Source organism: Delphinapterus leucas, chromosome 9, assembly GCF_059928025.1.
Source record: "Delphinapterus leucas isolate spDelLeu-1000000601 "Yukka" chromosome 9, BTC_Dleu_Yukka2, whole genome shotgun sequence".
In the NCBI taxonomy this organism is placed as follows: Eukaryota; Metazoa; Chordata; class Mammalia; order Artiodactyla; family Monodontidae; genus Delphinapterus; species Delphinapterus leucas.
Window position 1 is genome coordinate 41,308,708 of NC_143137.1, and position 27,320 is coordinate 41,336,027.

The 27,320-nt window shown below is 44.7% G+C and overlaps 1 protein-coding gene across 3 annotated transcripts in view; it reads right to left on the minus strand.

Moving 5' to 3' along the window:
- Nucleotides 1-27,320, minus strand: part of EEPD1 (endonuclease/exonuclease/phosphatase family domain containing 1) — a 120,679-nt gene that overhangs the window by 27,099 nt on the left and 66,260 nt on the right. For all 3 annotated transcript variants that reach the window (XM_089917529.1, XM_022583415.3, XM_089917528.1), the window contains exon 3: nt 18,628-18,679. In XM_089917529.1, the coding sequence (XP_089773655.1) occupies nt 18,628-18,679 (52 nt within the window). The remainder of the gene's footprint in view (nt 1-18,627; nt 18,680-27,320) is intronic.

The window sequence follows — 27,320 nt, forward strand, 5'->3', positions numbered from 1 at the left end:
CGGGGGGGATCACAAGCCGGAACTCAGTGGGAATGTCCACTGTTTGCTCTGGGGCCTTAAACAAAGCTGTCCAGACTCGGGACAGGAGCCTCCACTCCTTCAGTGGAAGAGTCCTTCCCACGTTCTCAGAGCTTAAGTGGGTCATGTTCATTAGTTAACGGGGAGGTGAAGAGCGCAGACTTGGGAGAAAAGCTCCCAGGATCCAAACTTTGGCTCTGCCACTTACCAAGAGTTTTGACTTTGGCCAAATGGCTCCCCTGTTCATGCCTTCCCTCTCCTCGGCTGTAACAGGGGATAGCAATCATTCCCGCCTCATGAGTTGGATATTTGTAAGGCGGGGTGCACACGGCCTGGTGCACGGCAAGCCTCCTCCGTGTTCCTGTGGTTGTCATAGAGACTGGGCTCCCCCTCAGCATAAGGCCAAGGACACAGGATCCCCGTCTTCGACTCTCCACACGCGGCAGCACAGTTCCCCAAACGCAGCAGCTGGGGATGTGGTCAGGAGTAGGGGTTGCAGCCGAGTGCCACCACACTGCATGCTGGAAGGCAGAGCCCCTTAAAACTCAGATATGGACGGAGAGATGGAACACGGTAGTGTTAATATTCTTCTCTGGCGAGCACGAGAATGGATTCATCCAATCATTCAATAAAAATGTAACAAGCACTAACCATGTCGGTATCCTGGGCTAGGCTCTGGAGCTCTAACGCCAGCAAAAGAGACATGGTTCCCTGCCCCCCTGAGCTTACAGTCTGGGGATGAGGGGTGTAGGGGTGCCAATGCAGGCACAGTTGTTTATGTTTTTAAAAAGTTACAGTAATTATACTTTCGTTGAGGTCATTTTAGTGCCAGGTACTTAACACGCATGAGTTTATTTCATTCTCACAACAGCCTTCTAAGGTAGGTGTTACGTTATTAGGATCCTCACTTGGTGGATGTGAAAACAGAGGCACAGAGAGGTTAATTAACTTGCCTAAGATCACACAGGCAGTAAGGACAGAGCCAGCATTTGAACCCAGGCAGTCTGGCTCCAGAGCCCATGATCTGAGGACAGCTGCCTTCTGTCTCTGTAGGCGCAGTTATGAATCAAATAATCAACCAAACATGCAACTGAACTTGTGCTGCAAAGGAGCGGTTAGGAGCCCGTGGGCATCCATGATGGTGGCAGTGGCGGTGGGGGTGAGTCTGACTTAGTCAGGGAAGGCTTCTCTGAAGAGGTAAGGCTTGCACTGAGAACTCCAGGATGAGAAGGTGTTAATTAGGCAAAGAGGAGAGGGGAGCATTCCAGGCAACAGGGGTAGCATGTGCAAAGGGCCTGTGATGGGGCGGAGCCTGGAGAGTTTGTCGGACAGAAGGTCAGTGTGGCTGCAGCTCAGATGGTGAGGGGCTGAATGGTGCGATGAGCTTAAAGGGATGGTTAGAGACCTGGTCATGCAGCCCTGTGGGCCTGAAAGGAGTTTGTTTCTTACCCTCTGAGCAATTCTAAAATCAATGAAGGGCATGAACAACAGATCTGCATTTTGAAAAGGCTATAGGGTTGCAGTGTAGAGTTATCATGGAGAAAGGCCAGACCAGTTAAGTAGTGCAGTAAGTGATAAGGGTGGCCTGACTGACAGGAGAGCAGTAGACAGATCTGAGAGATAACTGGGAAATAAGCACAACCTGGATCAAAAGAAAACAAACGCTGCTATGTGAATGTTCATAGCAGTACTATTCACAAGAGCCAAAAGACAGAAACAACTCAAATGTCCATCACCTGATGAACAGATAAACAAAACGTGCTACATCCATACTCTGGAACAGTACTGCACTAACCCCCCCAAATGAGGAACTAATACCTGCTACCTCATGGACGAACCTCGAAAACATTATACTGAGTGAAAAAAAACAGATACAAAAGGCCACAAATTGTATGATTCCATTCACATGAAATGTCCAGAAGAGGCAAATCCAGAAACAAAAAGCAGATAGGCGGTCGCCAGGTGCAGGGGGAGGGAGGGATGTGGAGTGACCGCTTAACAGGTGCCGGCTCTCCTTTATGGATGATGAAAATGTCTTGGACTTTGACAGAGGTGACAGGTGCACAGCACTGTGAAGCTACTAAATGCCACTGAATTGTTCACTTTCAAGTGGACTCTTAAAATGATTAATTTTATGGTATGGGATTTTATGTCAATAATTTAAAAAGTGACTTGGGCAATGGACTAGATGTTTAAGATAGAGCAGAGAAACCACTCTTTCATTCAACAAATGCCATGTCCTATTCTAGGTACAGCTGTGAAGTCGGGCTGTCCCTCACGGAGCCCTAGATCAGGTTTGGAGCAGGGAAGCAGGGCCACAGCCCTGGGGAGGCCGCCTCTAGACAGGGTTATTCCAGCCTTCTCTCCACATGGTTATATAATGCACCTGGGAGAGACATGCAGAGGCCGGTAATTCTTGGAATATAGGCTCTCTGAAGCTTAAAAAAGACAGTTTTAGGGCAAATAAAATAAACCCCTTGCCCAAATTAGACACTAAACTTGTGAGTAATGCTGGAAACTAATTATTCTAAGTGAGAGCAGGTCTGAAAATAGCAAAGCGTTTTGGAGGACTTTGTGGCTATTTTAGAAGAGCGTAGGAGAGCTGCAGGCAGAGTGAAGTCCCACAAGTTAGAGCAGAAACACTGGGATGGCCATACCACGGCTTGCACCAAACATGCCATTCCATAGATGCTAATGCTTTTACCTCGCTGGAGAAACACGCCAGCAATAAAGGTGGAGGACACAGAGTTTCGTTTGGTACTTCCTACTGACACGCTGAACCAAAAACTCGACAGGAAATGTCAACCATACATGTTACAACATTTTACGTGTAAAGGAAAAAGGCATCTGCCCCAAGACGATGAGAACATTGCCTAAGACAAACCATGTTGATTTAGCCAACCGTAGTTCTTCCTTTTCTAGAGTCCTCTTCCCCCTTTGACATTTTCAGGTAAACAAGCTCAGAGAACGAGTGAGACGGGTATAGATGGAGGAAAGACGGTCTCTAAACCCCAACAAACCATCCCACAGTACAACTGATTACTAAGAGCATTTTTACCCATGAGCAACAGAAAGCATAGGGACAGGGAGAGAGAAAGCCAACACAAAAGGGTGGGAAACAATTATGTAGGTACTTAAATCCGAAGGAAATAATGGAGGAGCAGAACAAAGCCAGCAGTTCACATCAGCTCCCCAACCCTAACCCTCCCACAGGAACACCCACATATTCTTTTAAAACCCCAGAGAGATATTTTCTCGATCCGTAAACACTGCAGACTAGTTCACTCTTAGACTCACTCTAGACGGCAAGGCTCCAGCACTGCCCATACGTGTTTCTGTGAATAATGCAGAGTTATTTAGGAACTGTCACATTAAACAGAATTAGTACTTATGGACCATTCAGGGAAACTGCTCTGGTTGCCATTTTTCTTATAAAACTCCAGCCTCCAGCTATATTCTAAATGGTGTTTCTGCAGCCTGTCCGCCTCAGCAGCAATAATCATAAAGACTTCAAAGCTGTGGGTGAAAGTATTACGGATTCATGACTTACTTTATTTTGACTTGCATTATGCCAAATCCCAGTCTCTAAAGCCTGCATATTTCCTATTTTATTTCAGGGCAAACCACATAGATTTGATTGTTCTTTTCTATGTGGGCAGCCAGGGATAGAAAGACCTGCAATTTTTCACTCCCAGACACTTTATGGCAGCAGGAACTGTAGGTGGTAGTTCATGAAAATAGCATCCTCATTTTGGAGAATGTCCTGAGACCCCTTGGTTCTCAATTTTTTTTGCGCAAATGGGGAGAATGGAAAGCCAAATCCCCGAACTATCTTTCAGTCAACCTCCCTTCCCATCACATTTTTGGCCAGAGGCAAGTAAAAATAGCCAAACTGTCTGATGTTAGTTTCACAGGCTTTTCAGGCTCCTTCCGAATTACTGGGAGTGGGTGGAGTGAAAGCAAACAGGACAGAGGGGAGTGACACAAAGATCAAGTTACAACCATATGGGGCCACATGGACGTCATGACAGTGTCCTGCAAGCACAAGGATGACTCCATATTCATGGGTTGTAACCCCGGTGTCCTCTTTACTAGAACGCTTGCCATGAGCCAAGTACCACTGCTGGCTCTTTACACATGCTGTGTGATGTGACCCACACCACGGCTCTGTGAGGGAGGCATTCTCCTTGCTCAGGAAATGAGAGATGTAGGGCTGGAGGGGATAAGATCACCCATAGGGCAAATGGCTGAGCCAGGACCCAAATCCATGTCCGCGTTCCCATTATAGCACGCAGCTTCCAGCTGAGGCAACTACAAGGAGGGCAGTAATAGGATCAAGCTTGCATTTTAGGAGGGTTACTCTGGTAACCATACAAAGGAAGGATTGAAACGAAAATTACAGAGACCAAGTAGTAATTTTATATGTTTTAACTTTTCTCTCTGCTTCCACATTTTCTAGACATTTCACTTTTCTAGAAAGTCATAGTATAAATACCAATTAATTGGCTTGAACTTTGTCCATGAAGAAGATGTATAAGCACACACACACACTTGGTTTTTCATAAATAAAAGGTGTTGTTACTAAATAAAGCACCAAAAACAACATAAAAAAAGTCCCTCCCACATCCTAACATGAAGGCTAGAAATACTTATTACTTCTTCCCCTCTTGTTCACAAACATAGCCAAGCAAGCTAAGTGCATAACAAGGACGTCTGGGTGATGAGAAACAAAATGAACAATCGATACGCGGCCATTTATTTTCTAAGTAGAGGTTTCAGCCAGATGGAGAGAGGGAGGGAGACAAAGCATGCCTGACAGAGAAGATTAGCAATAACGCAAAACTACAGTCTCATGATTTCATAATCAACGGGGAAAAGGCTCTAATGCCCCCATCCCCACTCAACCTTGGAGCTGGTGCAAATGTTGGGAATTCAGGCAAAAACCCAGAACTTGTCATTTTCCCTTCCAGGTTCAGCCCTTTGGCTTGTTAATGCCGGGGATCTTGTTTTAGTCCTGGGTACTTCTCATCCCTCTGGATCCCTAGAGCTGGACACAACAAGAAGATGTTCTGTGACACAACAGTGATTCTACAGAGCCACGAAATCTCTTGACTGGCCACTTGCGTAGGAAGCCACTAACTGCTAACTAGGAGGGCAGGTAATTTTACAGTAACTCATATATGGAGAGCTGCTTTGTTTTCCCTGGCTGGCTTCTTCCAACCTAATTAACTCTGCATGTGAAAATAAGCCTGCATTTCGTGGACAAGGGTTAGGGGGGACAGACAGGGCAAGAGAAGGAATGGGGCGGCAGTACAGAGTGCGGTGGGGAAACCAAGTCTAGGATCTAGAAAGGGGTCCTGGATTATGCTCATAAGGGATGTCAGTAAACGGTTCTGAATTTCTGCAAAGATAGATCAAAATCTCTAAAAGTGGGTTGGATGCTTTCCCAGAAGTTGGGAGTCTTGTTAAGGCCCAAACTCACCATTTCAGTGCCTCCCAAAGGTTAACAAAAAATACTTTATCAGCTGTAGGAATTACTCGTTCTAAGTAGGTGGTTAACAATCTGATAGATCTCTCCACTGAATTAATTCTGGCAAAGCAAGCCTTAATGACCAACTCAATCAGGATAATTTTACCTAATGAGAACATCCAGCATAAATGTTTTTAGCAACTGAGCCAAACAGTTTCACCTGCCAGCCCTTCCGTTTCATTTAAAATTATAAAGAAGCTTGAATTTTGCTGAATACAAAGTCATGCTCTCAAGAAATGAGTGAATGAATCATTCACAAAAAGTCTCAGAATTCTCTAAAACAGTGAATTGAAAGTTCTCTCTGTACCAACTCATTGTTAGCATTTCCTGGTAAGAGAAGCATTTTAGGGTGGACCAAATAAGACAGGAAATTGCATATAACTCCTGTCATCATGGCTGTGTGAGTGTTTGTATAAGGTGATGGCTACATGGAACAATTTTGGGGGTAATGCAATGAGTTGGGCATATTTTCTTACTGTTCAAAAGCAAAAAAGAGTTAAGAGACTAACAAGGCAGGAGGGAAAAGTGCTTAGGATATACCCAAAGGTAAGCAGAGCCTTTCCAGTGCTGGAAAAAAATCCCAGAGCATGCCGTCTTCCCCTCTTTCAAGCCAAAAAATGGTCTAGAATGGCAGTTTTCAAGCATTTCTGACCATGACTCATAGCAATAAATAAATTTTTATATGTCAGTCTGGTATATTCTATCCATGTGTCTGCCTGCCAACTGTGTAGGTATGTCTGTATCCATCTATCCACCCATCCACCTATCCATTCATCCAGCCAGCCACGCACTCATCCATCCATATACATATACAATGAAACAAATGATGGTTGTAATTTACTCAATTGATTTCATAACCTATAATTTGAGAATTAAACTCAGATATTTCTTAGTACAAAGTCTTTGGTCTTACTAGAATATCAAAATGCTGTCTACTTTTCATTTTTCTCTTTGCCAAAACCAAGTGAAATGTTTTGTTGGACTTTATGTAGATAATGCCTTAGAAGTCTCCTCAAACAAATGAAATTGTGTCACTAAATTTGAACCAGCTTTGGGACACTGAGTAAGTAAGAGCCACTTTTCAGAAACCCCCAAAATAAAATACCCCTTCAGTAAATGTGGTGTCTAGGAATATAGCCAGCTTTCAAAATTCACTTGCTTCTAATAAGATTAGCAGCTAAATTTTCATCTGAAACAATGAAGGCCAGAAAGCAGTAGAATGACATATTCAAAGTACTGTCAATGAAGAATCATATCCAGAAAAGCCATCTTTCAAAAATGAAATACATTCCCAGACAAAAAAAAAAGGGAGAATTTGTTCCTAGCAGATCTTCCTTATAAGAAATACCAAAGAAAGTTCTTCAGGCTGAAAGCAAGTGACCCCAGACCAACTCAAATCCTCATGAAAAAAATGAAAAGAACCAGTAAAGGTAATTATATAATTATAAAAGACAGTATGAATACATATTTCTTCTCCTTTATTCATATTGTGTGAATATTAATACATGTATACAGTTGTATTGTTGGGTCTATAACATATAGAAATATAGCTGACTACCACAAAGGAGCTGAGTAGGAGTAAAGATGAGCTAAAATAAGAAAATGATGCCAGATGGTAACTGGAATCCACAGGAACATATGAAGAAAATCAGAAATGATAAAGAAGAAGGTAAATGTAGTTAACTCTCTAAAATATACTTGTTCTCCTCCCTTCTCTCATCTTCTTTAAAAGACATAAAAGTATATAAAGTAATGATCATAAGAATATATAGTTGGGTCTGTAGCATAGTTAGATGTAATATGTGTAACAATAGCACAAAAAGGGGGAAGAGGGAATAGAGCTACATAGGAGTAATGCTTCTACATCTCATTGGAATTAAGTTAGTATAAATCTGATAAATTAAGATGTACATGGTAAACTCTGGAGCAACCACTAAGAATATAACTCAAAAAGCATAGCAAAAAATATCATTAAGGAAATTAAAATGCTACTTCAGAAAATATTCACTTAGTGTAAAAGAAAGCAGTGAAAGAGAAAAGGAGGAACAAAACAGACATAAGGCATAGAAAACAAAAAGTAAAATGGCAGATGTAAACTCAACTATATCAATAATAACATTAAATGTGAATGGATTAAACAACCCAATGAAAAGGCAGAGACTGTCAAACTGAGTAAAAAACAATATCCAACTACAGGCTGTGTAGAGGAGATAAATTTAAGATTCAAAGATACATGTAAGTTGAAAGTAAGAAGACTGAAAAAGTTACATCATACAAACAGCAATCATAAGGAAGCTGGAATGGCTATACTAGTAACAAAAACTAGTATCAAACTAGTATCAAAACTAGTATCAAAAAATAGTCTTCAAAACAAAAACTGTTACTAGAGATGACAAGAGATTTTATAATAATAAAAGGGTCAATCAATCAGAAAGACATAACCATTATAAATATATATGCACCCAATAACAGAGCCCCAAAATACATAAAACAACAACTGTCAGAATTGAAGGAAGGAACAGACAATTCAACAAGAGCTGGAGACTTCAATACTCCACTTTCAATAATGGATAGAACTAAACTGATCAACAGGAACTGAAAGACTTAAACAACCACATAAACCAAACAGATCTACAGACATTCACAAAACACTCATCCCAACAACAGCAAAACACACATTCTTCTCAAGTCACATGAAATAGTCTCCAGAATAGACCACACGGTAGATCACAAAATAAGCCTAAATACATTTAAAAGGACTGAAGTCAAGTAAAGTATCTTCTCTGATGACAATGTAATGGAATGAAATTAGAAATCAACAACAAAAAAATTGGTGGGAAATTCATAAATAAATGGAAATTAAACAACACACTTGCAAATAAACAATGGGTCAAAGAAGAAATCACAAGGGAAATCTAAAACAAAAACTGTGAGATGAATGAAAATGAAGATGCAACATACCAAAACTTATGGGAGTCATCAAAAGCAATGCTTAGAGGGAAATTTATAGCTGTAGATTCCTAATAAAGAAGAAAGATCTCAAATCAATAACCTAAGCTTCCAGTTTAAGACACTGGAAAAAGCAAGGAGATCCCAAACAACCCAAAAACCAAGGAGAAGGAAAGAAACAATAAAGATTAGAGCAGAAGTGAATGAAATAGGGAATAAAAAACAATAGAGAAAAATCAATGAAACTGAAAGTTCTTTGAAAAGCTCAGCACAAAAATGAGAAACCTTTAGATAGACTGACCAAGAAAAAAAGAGAGAGAAGATTCATGACATCCCCCAAACCTGCCTGAGCTCTAGCTGCCCACACAGACTGGGGAATGCTGTCAGGGGAAAAGCCATATAGATGTGGAACTCACCCAGTGCCAGTTCCTTCTTTGGAGGGTTGACGTCTCTCCAGTTTTTGGTTTCTCTTAAGTGCCTTCAAATAGTTGTTTGCACTTTACCCAGAGTTTATAATTGTTATTTGAGGAAAGGTTAGTCTGATACAAGCTACTCAGGCATTACCAAGAAGTGGAACCTCCAGATGCCCTCTCAAAGAGGAAAGAGGGTGTCTCAAGGGGAGAGTCAGCACAAGAAAAATATTAACATGAACACATTATGTTTAAATCATAGGTTGGTTTAAAAAAAAAAAATCATAGGTTAGACAAGTTCATAAAACCAGCCCACCATTTATGAGCCACCAGAAGATGCCAGCAAAATTCTCTCTAGTTGATGATAAAATGATTCTTAGCAAAAGATGGAGAGGGGTGATTTTTCAAGGCCCCCTTGACTTTCAAACCTGAATGAAATGATGTTTCTGCTTTTGTTATAGGTCTTGCTTTGGCCTCTGCCTGAGTTTGCAATCTATATGGCTATTATAAGATTTCTCTTCTTTTCCTCTACAAGTCCAGAATCAATTAGGAGACTAAGAAGTAATGAAGCTTTTAGAGTATGAAGACAAAGTAATGGAACCATCAAGGGGAGTGTCCCCAAGGACAACCATCACAGGTAGAAGACAGCAGTTGATTCAGACTCCCCAAGCAGTACAGCTCACCTAGATAAGACAAGCTCTAGGAATGCTTTCTTTCCTTTTCCCACTCCTATTTGTATCTAAATGGGTTCAAAATTTTTTTAAATGTTTTTTAACTTAAAGTCATTATGGATGCAGTATAAAAACAGAAATAGGTACCCAGAAATTACAAGAAAATGGATAATAGCATATACAAATTTTAAGTTCTATATAAAATTATTTCATAATACTTTTCAATAGAAAGCAAAAACTATTTTCAATAAAAATGCTTTGGGGGCTTCCCTGGTGGCACAGTGGTTGAGAGTCTGCCTGCCGATGCAGGGGACACGGGTTCATGCCCCGGTCCGGGAGGATCCCACATGCCACAGAGCGGCTGGGCCCGTGAGCCGTGGCCGCTGAGCCTGCGCGTCCGGAGCCTGTGCTCCACGACGGGAGAGACCACAACAGTGAGAGGCCCGCGTACCGCAAAAAAAAAAAAAGAAAAAAGCTTTGGGTTAGAGGTTGGCTAGGGTAAGCTATGATTTATTAGATTAACTGGGACAGGGGCTAGGCTCCTAAGGGTTAAGTACAGCTGAGAGGAGATAAAGGTTGGTTGTGTAGGGTGGGAATTTACATTCAAGATAACTATGAGTACATGAAAGAAGAGAAATAGGACAGTAGCAAAGAGGAAAGTAGGACAGTAGGAACACATTTCAGATTTCAGGAGACCTAAATATGTCTCAAGTTACCAGTGAAGAAAATGATGCTAGAAAGAAAGGGGTGAAGAATGGGATCACAGGTACTCTATGAACCAGATAATCTCCTTAGAATAACCAATATGGGATCAACCATAAATCACGAAAAGGTAACCAAAGGGATGCTATTTCTGTGCCAATGGGATGCAGTCTCATCTAAAATCTGACTGGCCTCTAACCACATGAAGGACCCTCCCTGCAGACCCTGGGCACTATGCCTCCCTGGGAAGGGTGAGCCGTCCCACCCTGAGAAAAATTTCCTCACTAGGCTACCATTCTGTAATGAGAGAAGATATTTCAGCATTTCTGGGGTAGAGAAATGAGTCCTACCTACACCAGGGCCCAGAAGTATGACCCTGAAGGCCTCCATGGGGAAGCTTCAAGAATATGTAAATTCAACCGCATGTATAGGTTCATAGGTGCATTTTTGTGGATGGGGTCGTACAGCTCTCACCTGATACTTCAGAGGTCAGCCGCCAAGCACCACTGATCTAGAACAGGAGTTGGCAAACTTTCGGCAAAGGTCCAAATAATAAATATTCAGGGTTTTGTGGGTCATACCTTTTCTGTCACAACTACTTAACGCTGACATTGTAATGTGACAGCAGCCACAGACAGTGAATAAATGAATGGATGCATTGGCATATTAAAAAACTTGATGTTTAAAAACTAGCTATCGCCACATTTGACTGGAGGGCCCATCATCGTTTGCCCTGATGTAGAAAGACCCTCCTGTGCAGGACTCCCGGGCACTCAGAGGGCACTTCTGTCTTGGTGCACAGCCCCATCCTCCAGATTCCCTGCCATCCACCTTGTTCCTTCCCCCTGGCTCCTCCAGCCATGGCTGGAGGTCTTACGGGATCTTCAAAAGTTTATTCCATGGGCTTCCCTGGTGGCGCAGTGGTTGAGAGTCCGCTTGCCGATGCAGGAGACGTGGGTTCGTGCCCCGGTCCGGGAGGATCCCGCGTGCCGCGGGTGAAAAAGTTGATTCCAGGAATATTAAATGAATGATAAAGGAAATTTAAAAGGAAAAATGAATTACCTAATTATGTTTTGTTTTTTTCGTATTTCCTTGGATGCTACGAGAACATTATGTGCCCCCAACCATGACCTGATTTTGTTTTGGTGTTTTGGGGGGCATTGCTTATCACTATTGTATTTAAATAAGTATTTGTTTACTTGCTAACATTTTCCTCACCAATTATGTGAGCTACATGAGGGTAGGAAAGATAATCATCTTGATCACAGCTGTATGTGTCTCCCAGCCTAGTACAAAGCCTGACACAAGTACTTAATAAATATTGGTTGAAAGAATGAACACGTATATTTTTACATAGTTGTAATTACAGCAGGTACAACTGCTTATCCTCCTTTTTGTAAACATTATATCGAATTTCTACAAGGCTAAATGATTATCATCTTTAATGGCCACATACACCAGACCATGGGCAGACCTACCACAGACTGTTTAAACCCACCCTTCCTACTGAGCAGTGAACTGCCTGCAATGATTCATAATTATAAAGCATGCTGTCAAATGCCTTTTCCACATATTTATGGATCATTCCTTAAATACACTCCTAGGAATCTACCTTGGTCACAGGGTAGGGGCATCTCAAAGGCTAATGAAATACACCACCCCAGAGCTTCAAAAGGACAGCGCCTTGTCACTATCCTGCCTAATGAACGGGAACACTGGTGTTATCACAACTTCAACATTACATATCATTGTTTAAAAACCTTTGCCGGGCTTCCCTGGTGGCGCAGTGGTTGAGAATCTGCCTGCTAATGCAGCGGACACGGGTTCGAGCCCTGGTCTGGGAGGATCCCACATGCCACGGAGCAACTAGGCCCGTGAGCCACAACTACTGAGCCTGCGCGTCTGGAGCCTGTGCTCCGCAACAAGAAAGGCCCACGCACCGCGATGAAGAGTGGCCCCCGCTTGCCACAACTAGAGAAAGCCCTCGCACAGAAATGAAGACCCAACACAGCAAAAATAAATAAATTAATAAACTACTACCCCCAACATCTTCTTAAAAAAAAAAAAAAATCTTTGCCAACGTAATAGTACATTTAAAATGATCCTGCGGGCTTCCCTGGTGGCGCAGTGGTTGAGAGTCCGCCTGCCGATGCAGGGGACACGGGTTCATGCCCTGGTCTGGGAAAATCCCACATGCCGCGGAGCGGCTGGGCCCGTGAGCCATGGCCGCTAAGCCTGTGCGTCTGGAGCCTGTGCTCCGCAACGGGAGAGGCCACAGCAGTGAGAGGCCCGCGTACTGCCAAAAAAAAAAAAAAAAAGAAGATCCCTCATTGTTTAATTTGCTGATCTTTGATAGCTAATAAAGCTAAAAGGAATTAAAAAGTCCTATTTTGAGACTCTACTTTTTGCTCACTTCAAATAAAAGCTTTTCGTAAACAGAGAAAGGTACCAGGAGCCCCTCAATACATTGTATCTTGTGACGGTTTTAAAAGAATAGGAGAAAATGCATCTTCTTCCCTTTTTGAAAATGAACTGTGAAGCCTGACCCATAATTCACCAAGATGCTCCATTTTCTGACAGTTGAGGTACTTGTGGTGTAGCCCAGCCGAGAGCCCTTTCCAGAACGGGGTCAGGGCCCAAGTGTGCAGTTTGCAAAGCAGAGCTGGTGAGCGGCTGGCTGTGGGGGCCCCTGCGGGCCTCAGCCAGACTCCACAAAGCGAATGGGGGGAGCCTGAGCTCCACAGGGGCCCCCATTTCTGCTCACTAGCCCTTCAAGAAAGGTAGCAAGCTGCCTGCTGGAAGGGATTTAGCCAGGAACATGACTACAATGAATTTAATCATGATTAGACACAGATCTGGCTCAATCCACTTAAAAAAAAACCTAACAGATACATGAATACTGACCACTCAAGATGGCATTCAAATTAAGCTCTATGTGAAGGACTAGGCCTGGGAGAAAAATAAACCCAGGGAGCTGAAGAATCTCATTCTGATATTTTAAAATCAAAACAGAGTCCTGTTTTGTAAAAGGTGTATTTTATGTTAAGATTCTTGAAGCAATTCATTTTGACACAGAGCCTACAAAGGGTGAGTCTGCTGCGTGTTCTCTACCCTCCAGCACGTTTCTCATCACCTTCCCTCCCAGGCCCCTGGACCCTCTGCCGCCCTCACACCTCTGAGAGGTCCTCTGCTCTCAGATGCTCCCGGACAGTGTCCACATCCCGAGCCCTGAACCTCTGACTGCCCTCCTCCTCTAACCCCCAGCCCACGTTCTCTGTCTCCCCTGCTGGGCCAAGGGGAGCTCATGGAGACAAACACCACAAGCCTGTGTCTGTTTCGCCACAGGATTAGAAGACCTGGGTTTCAGTTCTCTATCACCTGGGCCAGGGACCAGCCCTCTGCATCTGCTCCCGGCCCTGAAATATGCAGCGACAAAGGCACCAGCAAAGTCTGCTAAAGCCGATGCCCAGGATAAACGAGATCATGGAAGACAGGCAGCAGCTGTACTGAAGGGAGCCCTGGAACGGAGCCGAGTCCACCAGGGTTGATGGTAGACTACCAACACAACTGTTACGGGCCCTGGACGAGGAGGACACTTCAACACCTCTGGTCTCTGTGTCCTGTCTGCAAAATGACAAACGACAGGGTTGGATCCCCTGAGCTCTGACATTCTGGTTTTCCACATATGCCATTCAAATGTATTTTTTAATATAAATTTAATTAATTAATTTTTTGCTGCATTGGGTCTTTGTTGCTGCACATGGGCTTTCTCTAGTTGTGGCGAGCAGGGGCTACTCTCCGTTGTGGTGCACGGTCTTCTCATTGCGGTGCCTTCCCTTGTTGCGGAGCACGGGCTCCAGGCACGCAGGCTTCGGTAGTTGTGGCACATGGAGTCAGTAGTTGTGGCTCTAGGCACGCAGGTTCAGTAGCTGTGGCGCACGGGCTTAGTTGCTCCGCAGCATGTGGGATTTTCCCAGACCAGGGATCAAACCCGTGTCCCCTGCACTGGCAGGCGATTTCTTAACCACTGCGCCACTAGGGAAGCTCCAAATGTATTTTTATAACTTTATCTCCCTTGGTATGTAGTGCGATTTAGGACAGCATAAGCACTCAATTGTTGCACACACTAAATTAACATGAAGTCCAAATCACAGTGAAAAATACTCCAAAAGTGTGTAATAACAGAGCTAGAGCTTATGTATGTGCGTGTGTGTATGTTTACAACATACCACCACCAGTTACAGATAAAAGCACTTGGCATCCTTAGGTTATTCATGCACTTCTATGTGACAATTATTTACCTCCTATTTCCTTCTGAAAATCCCCAGGAAGCTACTAACTTCTAATTCCAATGTTGCCCACCACTAGGGTTCAGCTGGAAGAGTCCCTGACTAGCCACCGTGTGCAAACGTCAAGTTCAGTTTTTCTAGTCTCAGGCTCGCTGGTGAAATGTATATGCTTTATCTCACGTGAAAGCACCAAGAGGTCTTAGAGATCATCTGCTCTACCTGTCGGAAAACTAGACTAAGAGTGGGACTTCAAAGCTGAGATTCTGGGAAAAATATCTAGCAGCAGCAGGCATGAAGACCTGCAGGCATTTTGTCCCAGACAATTTTGCAAATGGGGTGTGGGCGGAGGTAGGGGTAGGACTGGCGATGGCCATGGGTTGGGCGTCCTGAGCCTCTAGGAGACCTGGCTCACACAGGCAGCTCTTCAGGCAGGCTTGGGTCTCGGGTGGGGTCAGTCGGTGCTCTGCCCTCTGGCCCTTCCAGGGAGAGGGTGACCTCCAGCTGGAGGGAATGGCCAAACTATTGTTTGCAGCTTTGCAGGAAGCTGTTTGAAAGGGTCATTGAAAAATGATCTTACTAAATCAAGCTGTACCAATATTTTTATTTCCTTTCATGCAATGCCGTGTTTAAAGGCATTAGATGGGGTCTGTTTATAAAGCCTGGGAAACAAGCCTATGTGACTTAAGTTCAGAAAAACAAAAGCGTCCTGCTCTTAAAGCACAGAGAACAGAGAGAGTGGGATGGCATGCATCTGTCTCAGAGCAAGCCTTTGCTCTTGGTGCCTAATGGAGATCTGGTCAAAAAAGCACATCAAATCCAAAACACTTTTTCAAGGAAATGTCACATATCCTGACATTTATGCATAATAAGCCATCTTCTCAAGGTTCTAACAGATTTTTAGAAAAAGAAGCAATTATTAATTGTATGGTTTATAACATTTTTTTAATAAATGAAAAATCACTGTCACTTGTCCGGGAAATGGCTTTATGTGGTGTTGGTGGAGAAGAGACATTCAGAGACTTGACCTCCCAGGTGTGCCCAGTCTCCACCCCAATCAATGGCACCTGAATTAAAACAAAGAGCATTTGAAGAGGTAAAAACTGGGACTCTACTGATCTATGTATGGGGTTCACTGGGCAGGTGTTCACCATTCTCCTCTCCCTGCAGGTGAAACACAGAAGCCCCCAAACCAGTAAGGATCACTGGAGCAAGGAGCAGAGAAAAATCTAGAAAACAGAGCATGAAAAGGAGAATTTTCCCCTCTTCACAGTGTGATCAAGGACCAATTGTGAAACCCGAGACTTTTAGAGGAAGGCACCACAGAAGGAATAGAAAGCAGTTTTATGGGTAACGAAAGGGGCCCAGGCCTCCGAGGATGTCCCTCTGCCAGGTCCAACAGCCAAACAGAGGCGAGGTTGGGAGGGGACCCTGGCTCTTCTACAACAGACTCTGTGCATTGCAGAAACCCAGAAAGCCTTGGCACTTCCAAAAATGGACAGGCTCTCTACCTAAAGCCAAGGAAAGTACAAGTCAGGCAAATGGCTGGTAATTTTTAACTGAAACGCTAGATCATAATAACAATGTCTAATATTAGGGAGAAAAAGCACTAGAAGTCTTATTGTCTAGGAGACTCCAAAACACTGCGGCTGCTTTTTAGCCTTTTATATTATGTTTTACATAATTTAAATATTTTACTGGTCAGGTTGAACCTGCAAGTAGCTGTGAGGGAAATGACCCCTTCAGAATAGCTTCCCTCTTATAAGAGAAAGACTATCTGTCTAGAAGTGACCAGTCCTACCGTGGTGGGACCTCAGGAGTTTAGTAATTGCAAAACCCGAAAGCACGGTGCCATTTGAAGCCCAGCTGCAAAGACAGTTGAAGAGGTGTGAGGTTTGCAGGATGTGTGTTTAACTGAGGTCATTCTTGCTGGCTCTACCTATTAAGTTAAATGAGACTATTTTCTTAATGAAAGGAAGAAGCAGGCAAACTAAAGATAAAATCTGGGTTCTTACCAAATATCATACAGTATCACTTATATGTGGAATCTAAAAAATGGTACAAATTAACTTATTTATAAAACAGAAACAGACTCACAGACATATGGTTACCAAAGCGGAAGAGGGGGATGGATAAATTAGGAGTTTGGGATTAACAGATACACACTACTATATATAAAATAGATAATCAACAAGGACCTATTGTATAGCACAGGGAACTATATTCAATATCTTGTAATAACCTATAATGGAAAAGTCTAAAAAAGAAGAGGTATATATATATGAATAACTGAATCATTTTGCTGTACACCTGAAACTAACACAACACTGTAAGTCAACTATACTTCAATTAAAAAAAAAAAGAATGGAAAAAACAAAAAAAACCCAAGAAAACAAAAACAACTGGGTTCTTACAAATAGACTTATGGTGTTTACTTCACTTTTGGTGTGAAAAAAAGGAGCTTGATTGGCCACAAAAGCAAAAAGCTGACACCTCAGAGGTTCTTTGTGAAGATGGTCTAGTCAACAGCAGAGATGGTGATAGTAAATGTTACTCCCCAGGGAGAACTTCTTGGACTTTGGTGCACAAGAATCACCTGGGCTCTTGTGAGAATGCAAACTGAATCACGAGGTCTGGGTAGGGGCTGAGATTCTGCGTTTCTAACAAGCTTACGATGCTACTGGTCTGCAGACCACACTTGGAGTAGCAAAGCTCTACGGTCCACAAAGATCTTTCCTTGTGGTTCTTTAACTAGTCAGGTGGATGAGAATTGAGGAGTAAAACAATTACCTGTAGTGAACACTGAGAAGAGAATTGGTTTTGGAGGAGTAACTTTTTAAAAGTTTCAAAAACATACAAAGAATCTTCATATATAATAACGTGGACTTAGTATGTTTTCATGGCTGGATTAAAGAATTACAATGAGTAATTAAGAATTAATATGAGTGGAGTGCTTTGGCATTTAGAAAGCCCATCCACTGCACCGACTCATTTGGTTCTCATGTCACCTCTCTGAGCTCAGGCAGGCAGCCCCACCCTTGTCCTACCTGTGTTACCAATGAGGCTGGAGGGACGTTAAATTCAGAGCCAGAGCTCAGACACCTCCCCCCCCCCCCACTGCTTGGTGCTTAAAGACTTTATTTGCTTTAGTGCCAACCAGCAGATGGACCACTAATCCAAACATTTTAAATTCTATAAATAAGATAATATTGTTTGGGTGCTTATCTCTCTAGCCATTTTCTTCTACGTTAACCTTATAGATTCGAATTAACGCCCATAGCCACATACTGGGGAAGAGTCCTGAGCCACCCAGGGGAGCAACTTGGTATGAGTTGGGAGGCCCGTGGAGTGGCACTTGGGCCTCCTCGGAACCTGCCCAGCCTGCTTTTTGGAGCCCACCACACAGAACTTGAACCCATAACTGGCAAAAGATCCCCAGCTGAGTACTTGACTTGAACGTAGAAAACCGAGACACACTGGATAGCTCCTTCCAGGGCTTAGGTGGGAGGGAGTTTCCCAGTCCTCAGAAGTGGTCCCCACAGGGGCTCAAACTCATGAACTAGCTTATTAAACAGAAAAAGCATTGGTTTTGGAAATGAAACACTGGGGCTCAAATCCTTACTCTGACACTTAGGTAATTTTCCTCTGGCAAGTTCCCTAACCTTGCTGCCTCAATTCTACCATCCATAAGCCCAGATAAGAACACACACAAGCAGAGATGGAGGGAAGCACAGCATCTGGCATGTGGGCGGCGTCCTGTGTGCGGTATTTCCAGGCACAGAAAGCCTGCTCCAGAGCTTGGCCCACAGCAGGGCGAGCCTCTGCTTTCACTCAACTCTGAAAGAGCCAAGCAAGGAAGAGTTTGCAAGTGTTAACGGCCTATGTGCAATGTGGGGCGTTTTGATGAAAATTTTGCAAGGTTCACTGACTGTTAAGAACACAAAATAACAGACCAACTCTGCTATAAGTGCTGTCTCCGGTGACAGGGAGTTGAGTTTTTCCTGTGTGTGGCACTCTGCTCTAAGTTTGTAAATCTGGGGTAAGAGGCACAAAATATTTACCTTTTCCAGGGCCTCTCTGTCAAGTAGTTCTTGCACAGCTAGCAGCTTGATGCTGTAAGAAAAAATTAAAACCACACTTAAAAACAAAACATTTTATATCACCAAGCATCAGACAAGTCACAGGAACAAAAGCCTGAAATTTTAGCCTGCATGTCTGTATCACCTCCCACCTCAAGGTAACCTTTGGTTTGAACTGAAATGACCATTTCAGAACTATTAAAAATGTTTCTAAGTTGTAAAAGTGATTTTACCATGTGATCCAGCAATTCCACTTCCGGGCATATACCCAGAAGAGTTGAAAACAGGGACTCAAACAGTTATTTGCACACCCATGTTCACGGCAGCATTGTTCACAAGAGCCAAAAGGTGAAAACAACTTAAATGTCCATCAATGGGTGAATGGATAAACAAAATATGGTACACATTTTATATATGATGAAATATTATTCAGCCTTAAAAAGAAGGAATTTCTGGGGCTTCCCTGGTAGCGCAGTGGTTGAGTGTCCGCCTGCCGATGCAGGGGACGCAGGTTCATGCCCCGGTCCGGGAGGATCCCACATGCCGCGGAGTGGCTGGGCCCGTGAGCCATGGCCACTGATCCTGCGCATCCGGAGCCTGTGCTCCACAACGGGAGAGGCCACAACAGTGAGAGGCCCGCCTACTGCAAAAAACAAAAAAAAAAAAAAAAGAAGGAACTTCTGGCACATGCTATGACACAGAGGAACCTTGAAGGCATTATGCTAAATGAAATAAGCCAGACACAGAAGAACAAATATTATATGACTCCACTTATATGAAGTCCCTAGACTAGTCAAACCCAAAGAGACAGACAGTAGAATAGTTGTCTCTATCTATTGTCAGGGGCTGTGGGAGGGAGGAATGGGGAGTTATTATTTAACGGATATGGAGTTTCTGTTTGGGAAAAAATTCTGTAGATGGTGGTGATGGTGGCACGACAATGTGAATGTACTTAATGTCACTGAATTGTATACTTACTAATGGTTGAAACAGTAAATTTTATGTTACGTACATTTCACCACAAAAATTTCTAAAAGTAATTGATAGTTGCTTATGTAAGCAGCCTGAATAAATTCAGAGGAATATAAAGAAGAAAATAGTTGCCCATGTTCAGCATTAATCTTCCCTTGATGTCCCTTTGATGAGAACAAACAAATAGCTTAAATCACTCCTTATGAAGAGGGCCTGATCAGCTGCTCATTTGTTACCGTGCATGGATTGAGCCCTACTGTGTGCAGGTGGTCGAGGGCTCCTGATGACTATGACCTGCTCCCTGCCCACGAGGAGCTCACAGCCTCTTGGAGGCCACAGTCAGAGCAGAAGAGGACCAGTAGGGTGCCGAGTGGACTTTCTGGGGCACAGAGGGGAGCCCAGCCAGGCCAAGGTCAGAGGTGGCTTCCTGCAGGAGGGACCAGGTCAGCCTTGCCAGGGGAGGGGACTGGGGAGAAAGGTGACCCGCAGGGAGACAGCGGGGGCAAAGGCACCAAGGGGAGAGAAAGGGCTCGAGTGTACACAACTCATCAGTTTCCAGTTTAGGGACCAGAGCCCAGACTGCAGCCAGCAGCTGAAGTGAGGGAATTCACACATGGGAGCAGGTTTTACAGGGGAGGTATTTTCCCTTTTGTGACAAATTGCTTTTGAAGTGTTTGCGGACGCAGTGAGCAGGCGGCCAAGGCTGGACAGGCCAGCACGCAGGAGGAAGCAGGAGCTCAACGAGACTGTTTAGGGGTGGGTCAGCTGTCGATGGTGTCATCGTGCTCCTTCCCCACCCAGTTAATCTGCTTGTGGTCGCTGGTCACTGTGTCCCCACCAACTTGCACAGGTTCTCTGGAGCAGAAATGGGCCCCATCTGTACCACACACCTCCATCAAAAGGGGTTATGCCCATGATAAGATTCACCTCCATGTACAGAATTCTTCATAATCTCTCTGCACAGCTAAGCAAGCACTGTCCAACCAAACGCAAAGGTTTACTTTAAAGCAACTTCAGCAAGTGCAATAAAGGTTTTCAAGGCCTACAAGAAACCACCACCACTACCAACAACAATTTAGCAGGCATCAGGGCTAATGGACAGGACCCTGGGCATTCCCTCTGCTCCAATCACTGACTTTCCTTCGTCTCTTGGATGGGTTTGCTTTTGTTGTTTCTCTGGCTTGGAACAGTCTTCCCCAAGATCTTGACAACAGCAACTGCATCCCATTGCATCATTTCAGTCTAAGTGCAAATGCTGCCTCTTCCAAGCAGCATCCCTGGTCACCAGGTTCGTTTTTGGTTTTTTCTTTTCAGTGCACTTACTGGTACCTTAAAACATTTTAGGGTGCTTTTGTCTGTTTCCTCCCAACCAGCACTGGAAGCTCTTTGACACTGGGAGCTCAAGGGTCTTCTCACTACATCTGCAGTGTCTATAACTGACACAGGAAGGACAGTCAGGAATATTTACTGACCTCCAGGCAGGGCCCAGGGGCTTAGAGGCCAAGTCGCTATCAGTGTGGACAGCTAAAATCACTGGCAAGCCTCAGTTTCTCCACCTGAAAAGGAAGGCCTCCAGTGAGATGACTGTGTGTGTCTTCCCCAGGGTGAACGGTGCTATGTGCATTTGTAGAAATGTCTGCCAGGATGTGTCTGGTGGCAGGTCAAAGCTATTGGCTACTTCTCAGTTCAGTCTGATTCCCAATGCACACCTCTAGATCCCCGGTTATCAATTTGGACAGCAAGTTATAGGCTAAGGAGACTCCAGTTGTAGATCAAGTTTCAGAAGCTTAAACTACTTCTGAAATAACCACTGGAAAATATTTTTACTGGAGGAATTTTTTAAATAGTTTCTCATTCCTGCCCTTCTCTATGGTCATGAAGTCCAGTTTAGGATCAGGTATCAGATATCGACAGGTTAGAGAAAAGGTTTAAACACTGTTAATACACTCAACTCTCTTCTTCTCCCTATTCACAAAGATACTACATTCAAACCACTGTAGAACATGATCTGAAAACCAACAGTTTGAGGCTTTGAATGGAGACGAAATTAAAACAACTTCAGTTGACTCTTCTTAGTCAAAACCTGAAGGATGTTAGTCCCTGCTCTCACCAGTTTACTTTCCTCTTGAATGGGAATGGCAAATACTTGGCATGTACACTCTCCAATCCTCTTCACCTCTTTCCACGGAACTCACCCCCTTTTAACTTAGATACAGCTTCAGAATCTTTCTGAACTCTCCAGTGAACCACAACCAATCTACTGAAGTTGACATGTGAGATTAAACCCATTTAACTTTTGCTCTAAAACCAATACCAAATAGGATTCATGTATTGGGTAGGGGCAGAAAAAAAAATAGAAACCTTTTCACACTACTAAAACCCAGCAACACAAAGGAGAAAAGATGGAAAAGATGGAGAAAAGAGGATAGAACACTCAAATCTAGAAGGTTTGAGTTTCAAAATGGAAACAATACATGTTAGTCAGAAGTTACTGCAACAGCTGCTCATAACATTGGATTTCTTCAGGAAGTTGTGTTTTTTTCCTCCTTAGAGCTATAATCTTTAAGAGTATTCGAGATGTTTCCTGTTATACAGCTATCCTACTGTTAGTTCTTACCTTATTGGAAACTCTTCAAGTCTGGAGTATTTATTTCAGTATTGATGGTATCAGATTCTTCTAGCACATCAGATACTCCCTGGGAGGAAATTTCACACACACGAAGACGCAATGAGCCCATTTCCCAAATCCTCCATTCGACACCTCTAACTTCTTACCCTGGAAGGGAATCTCATCTCTCAGTTTCGACTTTGCTCCCCCTTCCCTCCCTTCCTTTCTCCATTTCTCCCTCCTTCCTTCCCTCTTTCTGTCCTTTTGCTAATTCCACAAATATATACTGGCACCAGGCACCAGGAAAACAAAGATGAATGCAATATGGTCCCTGCTAGGGCACAAGCCCAGGGAGGTATGTCTCTCTGAGACTCTCCTGGGTTCCAACGTGGACCAGCAGAGCTGAGCTAAACAGGGCATGTCTCTCGGGTGGCCTGGTGCTTGGTCAGCATCCTCTGAAAACAGCAGGGCTCCCATCAGATGGGAGCTGCAATTTCTTTTTCGCACTTGACTTTGAGAAGAGAGGCAAATCACACAAAAGCAGCTGACAGCCGTGATTTATTTAGAAAAATGGCCATTTCGAGGCTAAGTTCTGAAGTCAAGATGGGCAGCACTTAGAAGGACCTAGAATGCATGCAATTAATGTTTGCTAAGTAAGCTACAAGTAGGTGAGGTGCTTGAGGGCAGATGTCTTATTCAGCTGGATAGTGGCTGGCACAGTGAGGTCTGTAACGTAATTTGAAGTGGTGATGGGGAAGGTGCCAGGAAGCCAGTGACAGCAGAGAAGAAAAGCAGCAAAGTTAAAGGGACAGAAGACGGAGGGCACCCCTGCAGCCTGGGGGTGGCTTAGAGCTGCAGGCTGAATGATCCTCAGTGACCCCTGAAAAGGCGGATAAAATGTAACTCTCTTGGTGTAGCAAAAGCACTTAAAGAGTAAACTCCCAACTACACAGAAACTCACGCTTCCAGAACAGCTTATGAGCTACAGGGCACCAGAATCAAGAATTCACTCTCGCTCCCTTTCTCTGAGGATTCTGGCACTTTGAGTTTCCAGTGCATTTATTATAGTATAGTGCATGAGATACAGCAGATTTCAATAAATGCAGAAAGAGTGTGATACAATGGAGCCACACATTCCCTGCGCAGATAAGACATTTAAGGGATATGTATTACGTACCAGGCACTACTGGATGCTGAGGACACGATGATGTACAACAATACAATGATACAATGCAGCCTCTGCCTTCAAACTTCTGAGTGTAAGGGAGGAACCAGGTAAGTAATACATCAGCCACGTGAGGAGTGCTCTCTAGAGGCAAACTCGGGGTGCCCTGAGGCCCTTTGCAAGAGCATAATAAAGCTGGGAGGCTTCCTGGGAAGTGACTGCTAAGCTGACACCTACGGGCTTACAAGGCAGAGAGGTGGGGTGGCAGGAATAGCATGAGCAAAGGCACGAGGTGGGAGGTCAGGCGCGGCCCCGCAGGGACTGCACGCTGACCAGGGCACACAGGGTGCCTGGGGCGTGGTGCAGGTGCTGAAAGATTATTCTGCAGAAGCAAGCCGGGCCAGGCCTCTTAGAGGGTTTGTTAAGCCATATTGAGGAGTTCGGCCTGTACTTTGGGGGCAAGGAGTGGCCACCGGTGATCTAGGGCTGTGGTGTGGTAGAGGGCCCGGGACACAGAAGATGCCCAGTAAAGGTATAAAAATAGCTCTGGGGGGGCTTCCCTGGTGGCACAGTGGTTGAGAGTCCGCCTGCCGATGCAGGGGACACGGGTTCGTGCCCCGGTCCGGGAAGATCCCACATGCCGTGGAGCAGCTGGGCCCGTGAGCCATGGCCGCTGAGCCTGCGCATCCAGAGCCTGTGCTCTGCAACGGGAGAGGCCACAACAGTGAGAGGCCCGCGTACCGCCAAAAAAAAAAAAAAAAAGGCTCTGATGTGGAGAAGGGATGGGGGCAGGGAGGCATGGGGGACAAGACCAGATGCAGCAAGACCTGAGATGGGTCCCGGGAAGAGATGATGGAGGCTGGTGCAGGGAAAAGGCACTGAGCTAATTCCAGACAGATCAGGAGCTGGCAGGACCTGATGAAGAAACAGATATGTGGGATGTGAGGGAAATATCCTCGCAGCTCCCGGCCTGTGAAACTGGGGGCTGAAGGGACCATCTACTTGGATTGCTGATGGAAAGTTATGTCTTGGACACAGTGACTTTGGGGCCTGTGGGATCTCTCAGTGGGGTGTGAACAGCAGCTGGCTGTCCCTCAGCAAGTTCTGGGCTCTGGGTGTGGACACCAGGAGCACAAGGACGGTGCTCCTGTTGTCCACATCCAGAGCCCAGGAGACTGTGCAGAGGAACAGAAGACCAAGGGCCATTGCCACTTAAGAGGCAGGCAGAGGACTTCCCTGGTGGCGCAGTGGTTAAGGATCCGCCTGCCAGTACAGGGGACACAGGTTCGAGCCCTGGTCCAGGAAGATCCCACATGCCGCGAAGCAAAGAAGCCCATGTGCCACAACTACCGAGCCTGTGCTCTAGAGCCCGCGAGCCACAACTACTGAAGCCCGCGCACCTAGAGCCCATGCTCCGCAACAAGAGAAGCCACCGCAATAAGAAGCCCACGCACCGCAACGAAGAGTAGCCCCCGCTTGCCGCAACTAGAGAAAGCCCGCGCACAGCAATGAAGACCCAATGTGGCCAAAAATAAATAAATTTATTTAAAAAAAAAAAAAAAGATTTACTCTCTAAAGAGGCAGGCAGAGGAACAGGGCCTGTCAGGGAAACAGAGAAGGAACCGCCAGGAAGGTGGAGAGAAAACCAGAGCACGTGGCCCAGGAGCCAAGGGGAGAGGGCGATGCAAGAAGTCGGGCGGGGGGTGGGGGTGGCAATGGCTCTGATTCTGAGGAACGCCAGGGAAGTTGGGGCTGGTGATCTGGGAGAGAGAAGTTTCAGGAGGTGGTAGAGAGAAGCCAGGTTTCAGTGGGTGAGGAGAGGAAGGATGAGAGGCGGAGAAGGGGAAATAATGAGATTAAACTCGAGGTAGAAGAGGTAGGGTGGCAAGTCCCCCAGCACGATGCCCAGGGGAAGAAGGCAAAGCCGAGAGGTCCTCATATCAAGTGCGTGGAATTATTAAGGTGCAGACAACCACCCCTCTCAAGGCTTCTTCCCTCCTCTTCCTCCTTCTCGCTTGCTCCCACCGCCCCTGCCCTCCCCTCCCCTCCCCTCCTCTCCCCTCCCCCTCCCCATACGGTATCATCAGAGGGTCCAGCTTTTCTCCAAGAGCATAATCCCCATTTGCAATGATTTGGGGAAAAGTAAAGGTCAAGGAAGTCCTAAACGGTGCCGGTGCCGGGGTGACTTTGTTTTGTAATACAGTATTTCCACAACCTCTTCTGAAGGAAAAAAGGGGAAGGAGCGTGAAATTCTTGGGGACACAAGCTCTGTGCCCAGTGCACCAGCCCAAACTGTCCCCAGGCCTGGCAGCCAGGCCAGTGAAGGGAGCAGGGTTTCCACGTGCACCTTCAGCAGGAGACTAGAGTTAGCGACAACAGGATAAAACTGGGGGAGTGGGACAGGCAGCCTTCCAACAAGGAAGAAGGGGGCCAAGAGGAGAGAATGGAGAGAAGGTAGAATTGAAGGCGGGGCCAGTGGCCACCGGCAATGGCCACTCTCTACTCACATGCCCCTGGGTGGGGGGACTTATGAGATTTCACAAAATTCAAATTCAGCAACCGTGTCAATCCAGTTGTCTGAACACGTCTCTTCCTCAAGGAAGGCTCCACATTACCTTCCCCTGAGCAAAGTAAGGAAGACTTCTCTCCTTTGATCACCAAATTTTAGAAGATGCCATGGGTGTTAGGTTCAGACTCATTTCCCCTAATGCTTTATTGTCTCCCACCACTGGCTCAGGGTTGGGAAAACGTAGCGGGGCATCACTCTGGATGCAGGTGGGCGCACACCTGGGAAGAAAGGACCGGCTCCCAGGGAAGGCAGGGTTCTTCTCACGTGCGTCCTCTACAGCATTTCATCCCATCGCTGCCAAACATGCTTGCATCTCGTTGTCCCTCTCCAAAGCCAAGTGCTGAATTATTATATTAGCACCAGAACAGTCTACATAGAATTTAGCTTGGGTAACTCTTCTTGGCAGGTTTGCAAGAACTAGTCTGCAAAACAGTGGGCAGGAAACTTCTCTGATGACAGTGCCGTGGTTTTTGTTCTACTCAGGTTTTCAACTGCTTGAATCAATTACAGTAATTTCCATTTCCTAGAAATTTCTTAGAAGATTGTCCAATCCATTCAGATTTTCTAATTTTGAGCACAGAATTGTACTAGTAATCATTTTTAACTTAAAAACAACTTCTGCTTCTGTGGTCATGCCCCCTTCCTCATTAATGTGTATAGGTATTTTTTCTCATTTAAAAACTTAGATTTGTGAGAAATCAGTCTACTTTGTTGGTCTTCTGAGAAAATCAGCAACAGGATTTATCACGCCTACCATTTTTTTCTAATTAATTAGGGTCAACATTTATCTTCATTAATTCCTTTCTCCAACTTCCCACTGTTTTCGTTAGCCTCTCTGCTTGCCTTCTTAAGTTGCATATTCATTTATTTAAATGATTTCTTATATATAAAGCCATGAATTTTTCTCTCGGTAAGTATTTGTCCTTGCTTCAAATTTCCTTATTTAGCCTTCTTGTTACTTTCCATCTAGTCTGCAGTTGCAGATTTGGTCTCTTACTGGACTCCACAGTATTTGGATTGTGCTTTTCTCTAAGTATTTGGGTTTTAAATTTTATAATTTTGTATTTTCTATAATTCTAAGTCCACTGTGGTTAGAGAAAGTACCCTGTACCTTTCCTGCTTTAAAAAATCTATTCAGGGACTGCCCTGGTGGCACAGTGGTTGAGAGTCTGCCTGCCAATTCAGGGGACATGGGTTCAAGCCCTGGTCTGGGAAGATCCCACATGCTGCGGAGCAACTAAGCCCAGGCGCCACAACTACTAAGCCTGCGCTCTAAAGCCTGCAAGCCACAACTACTGAAGCCCATGTGCCACAACTACTGAAGCCCGCGCACCTAGAGCCCGTGCTCCGCAACAAGAGAA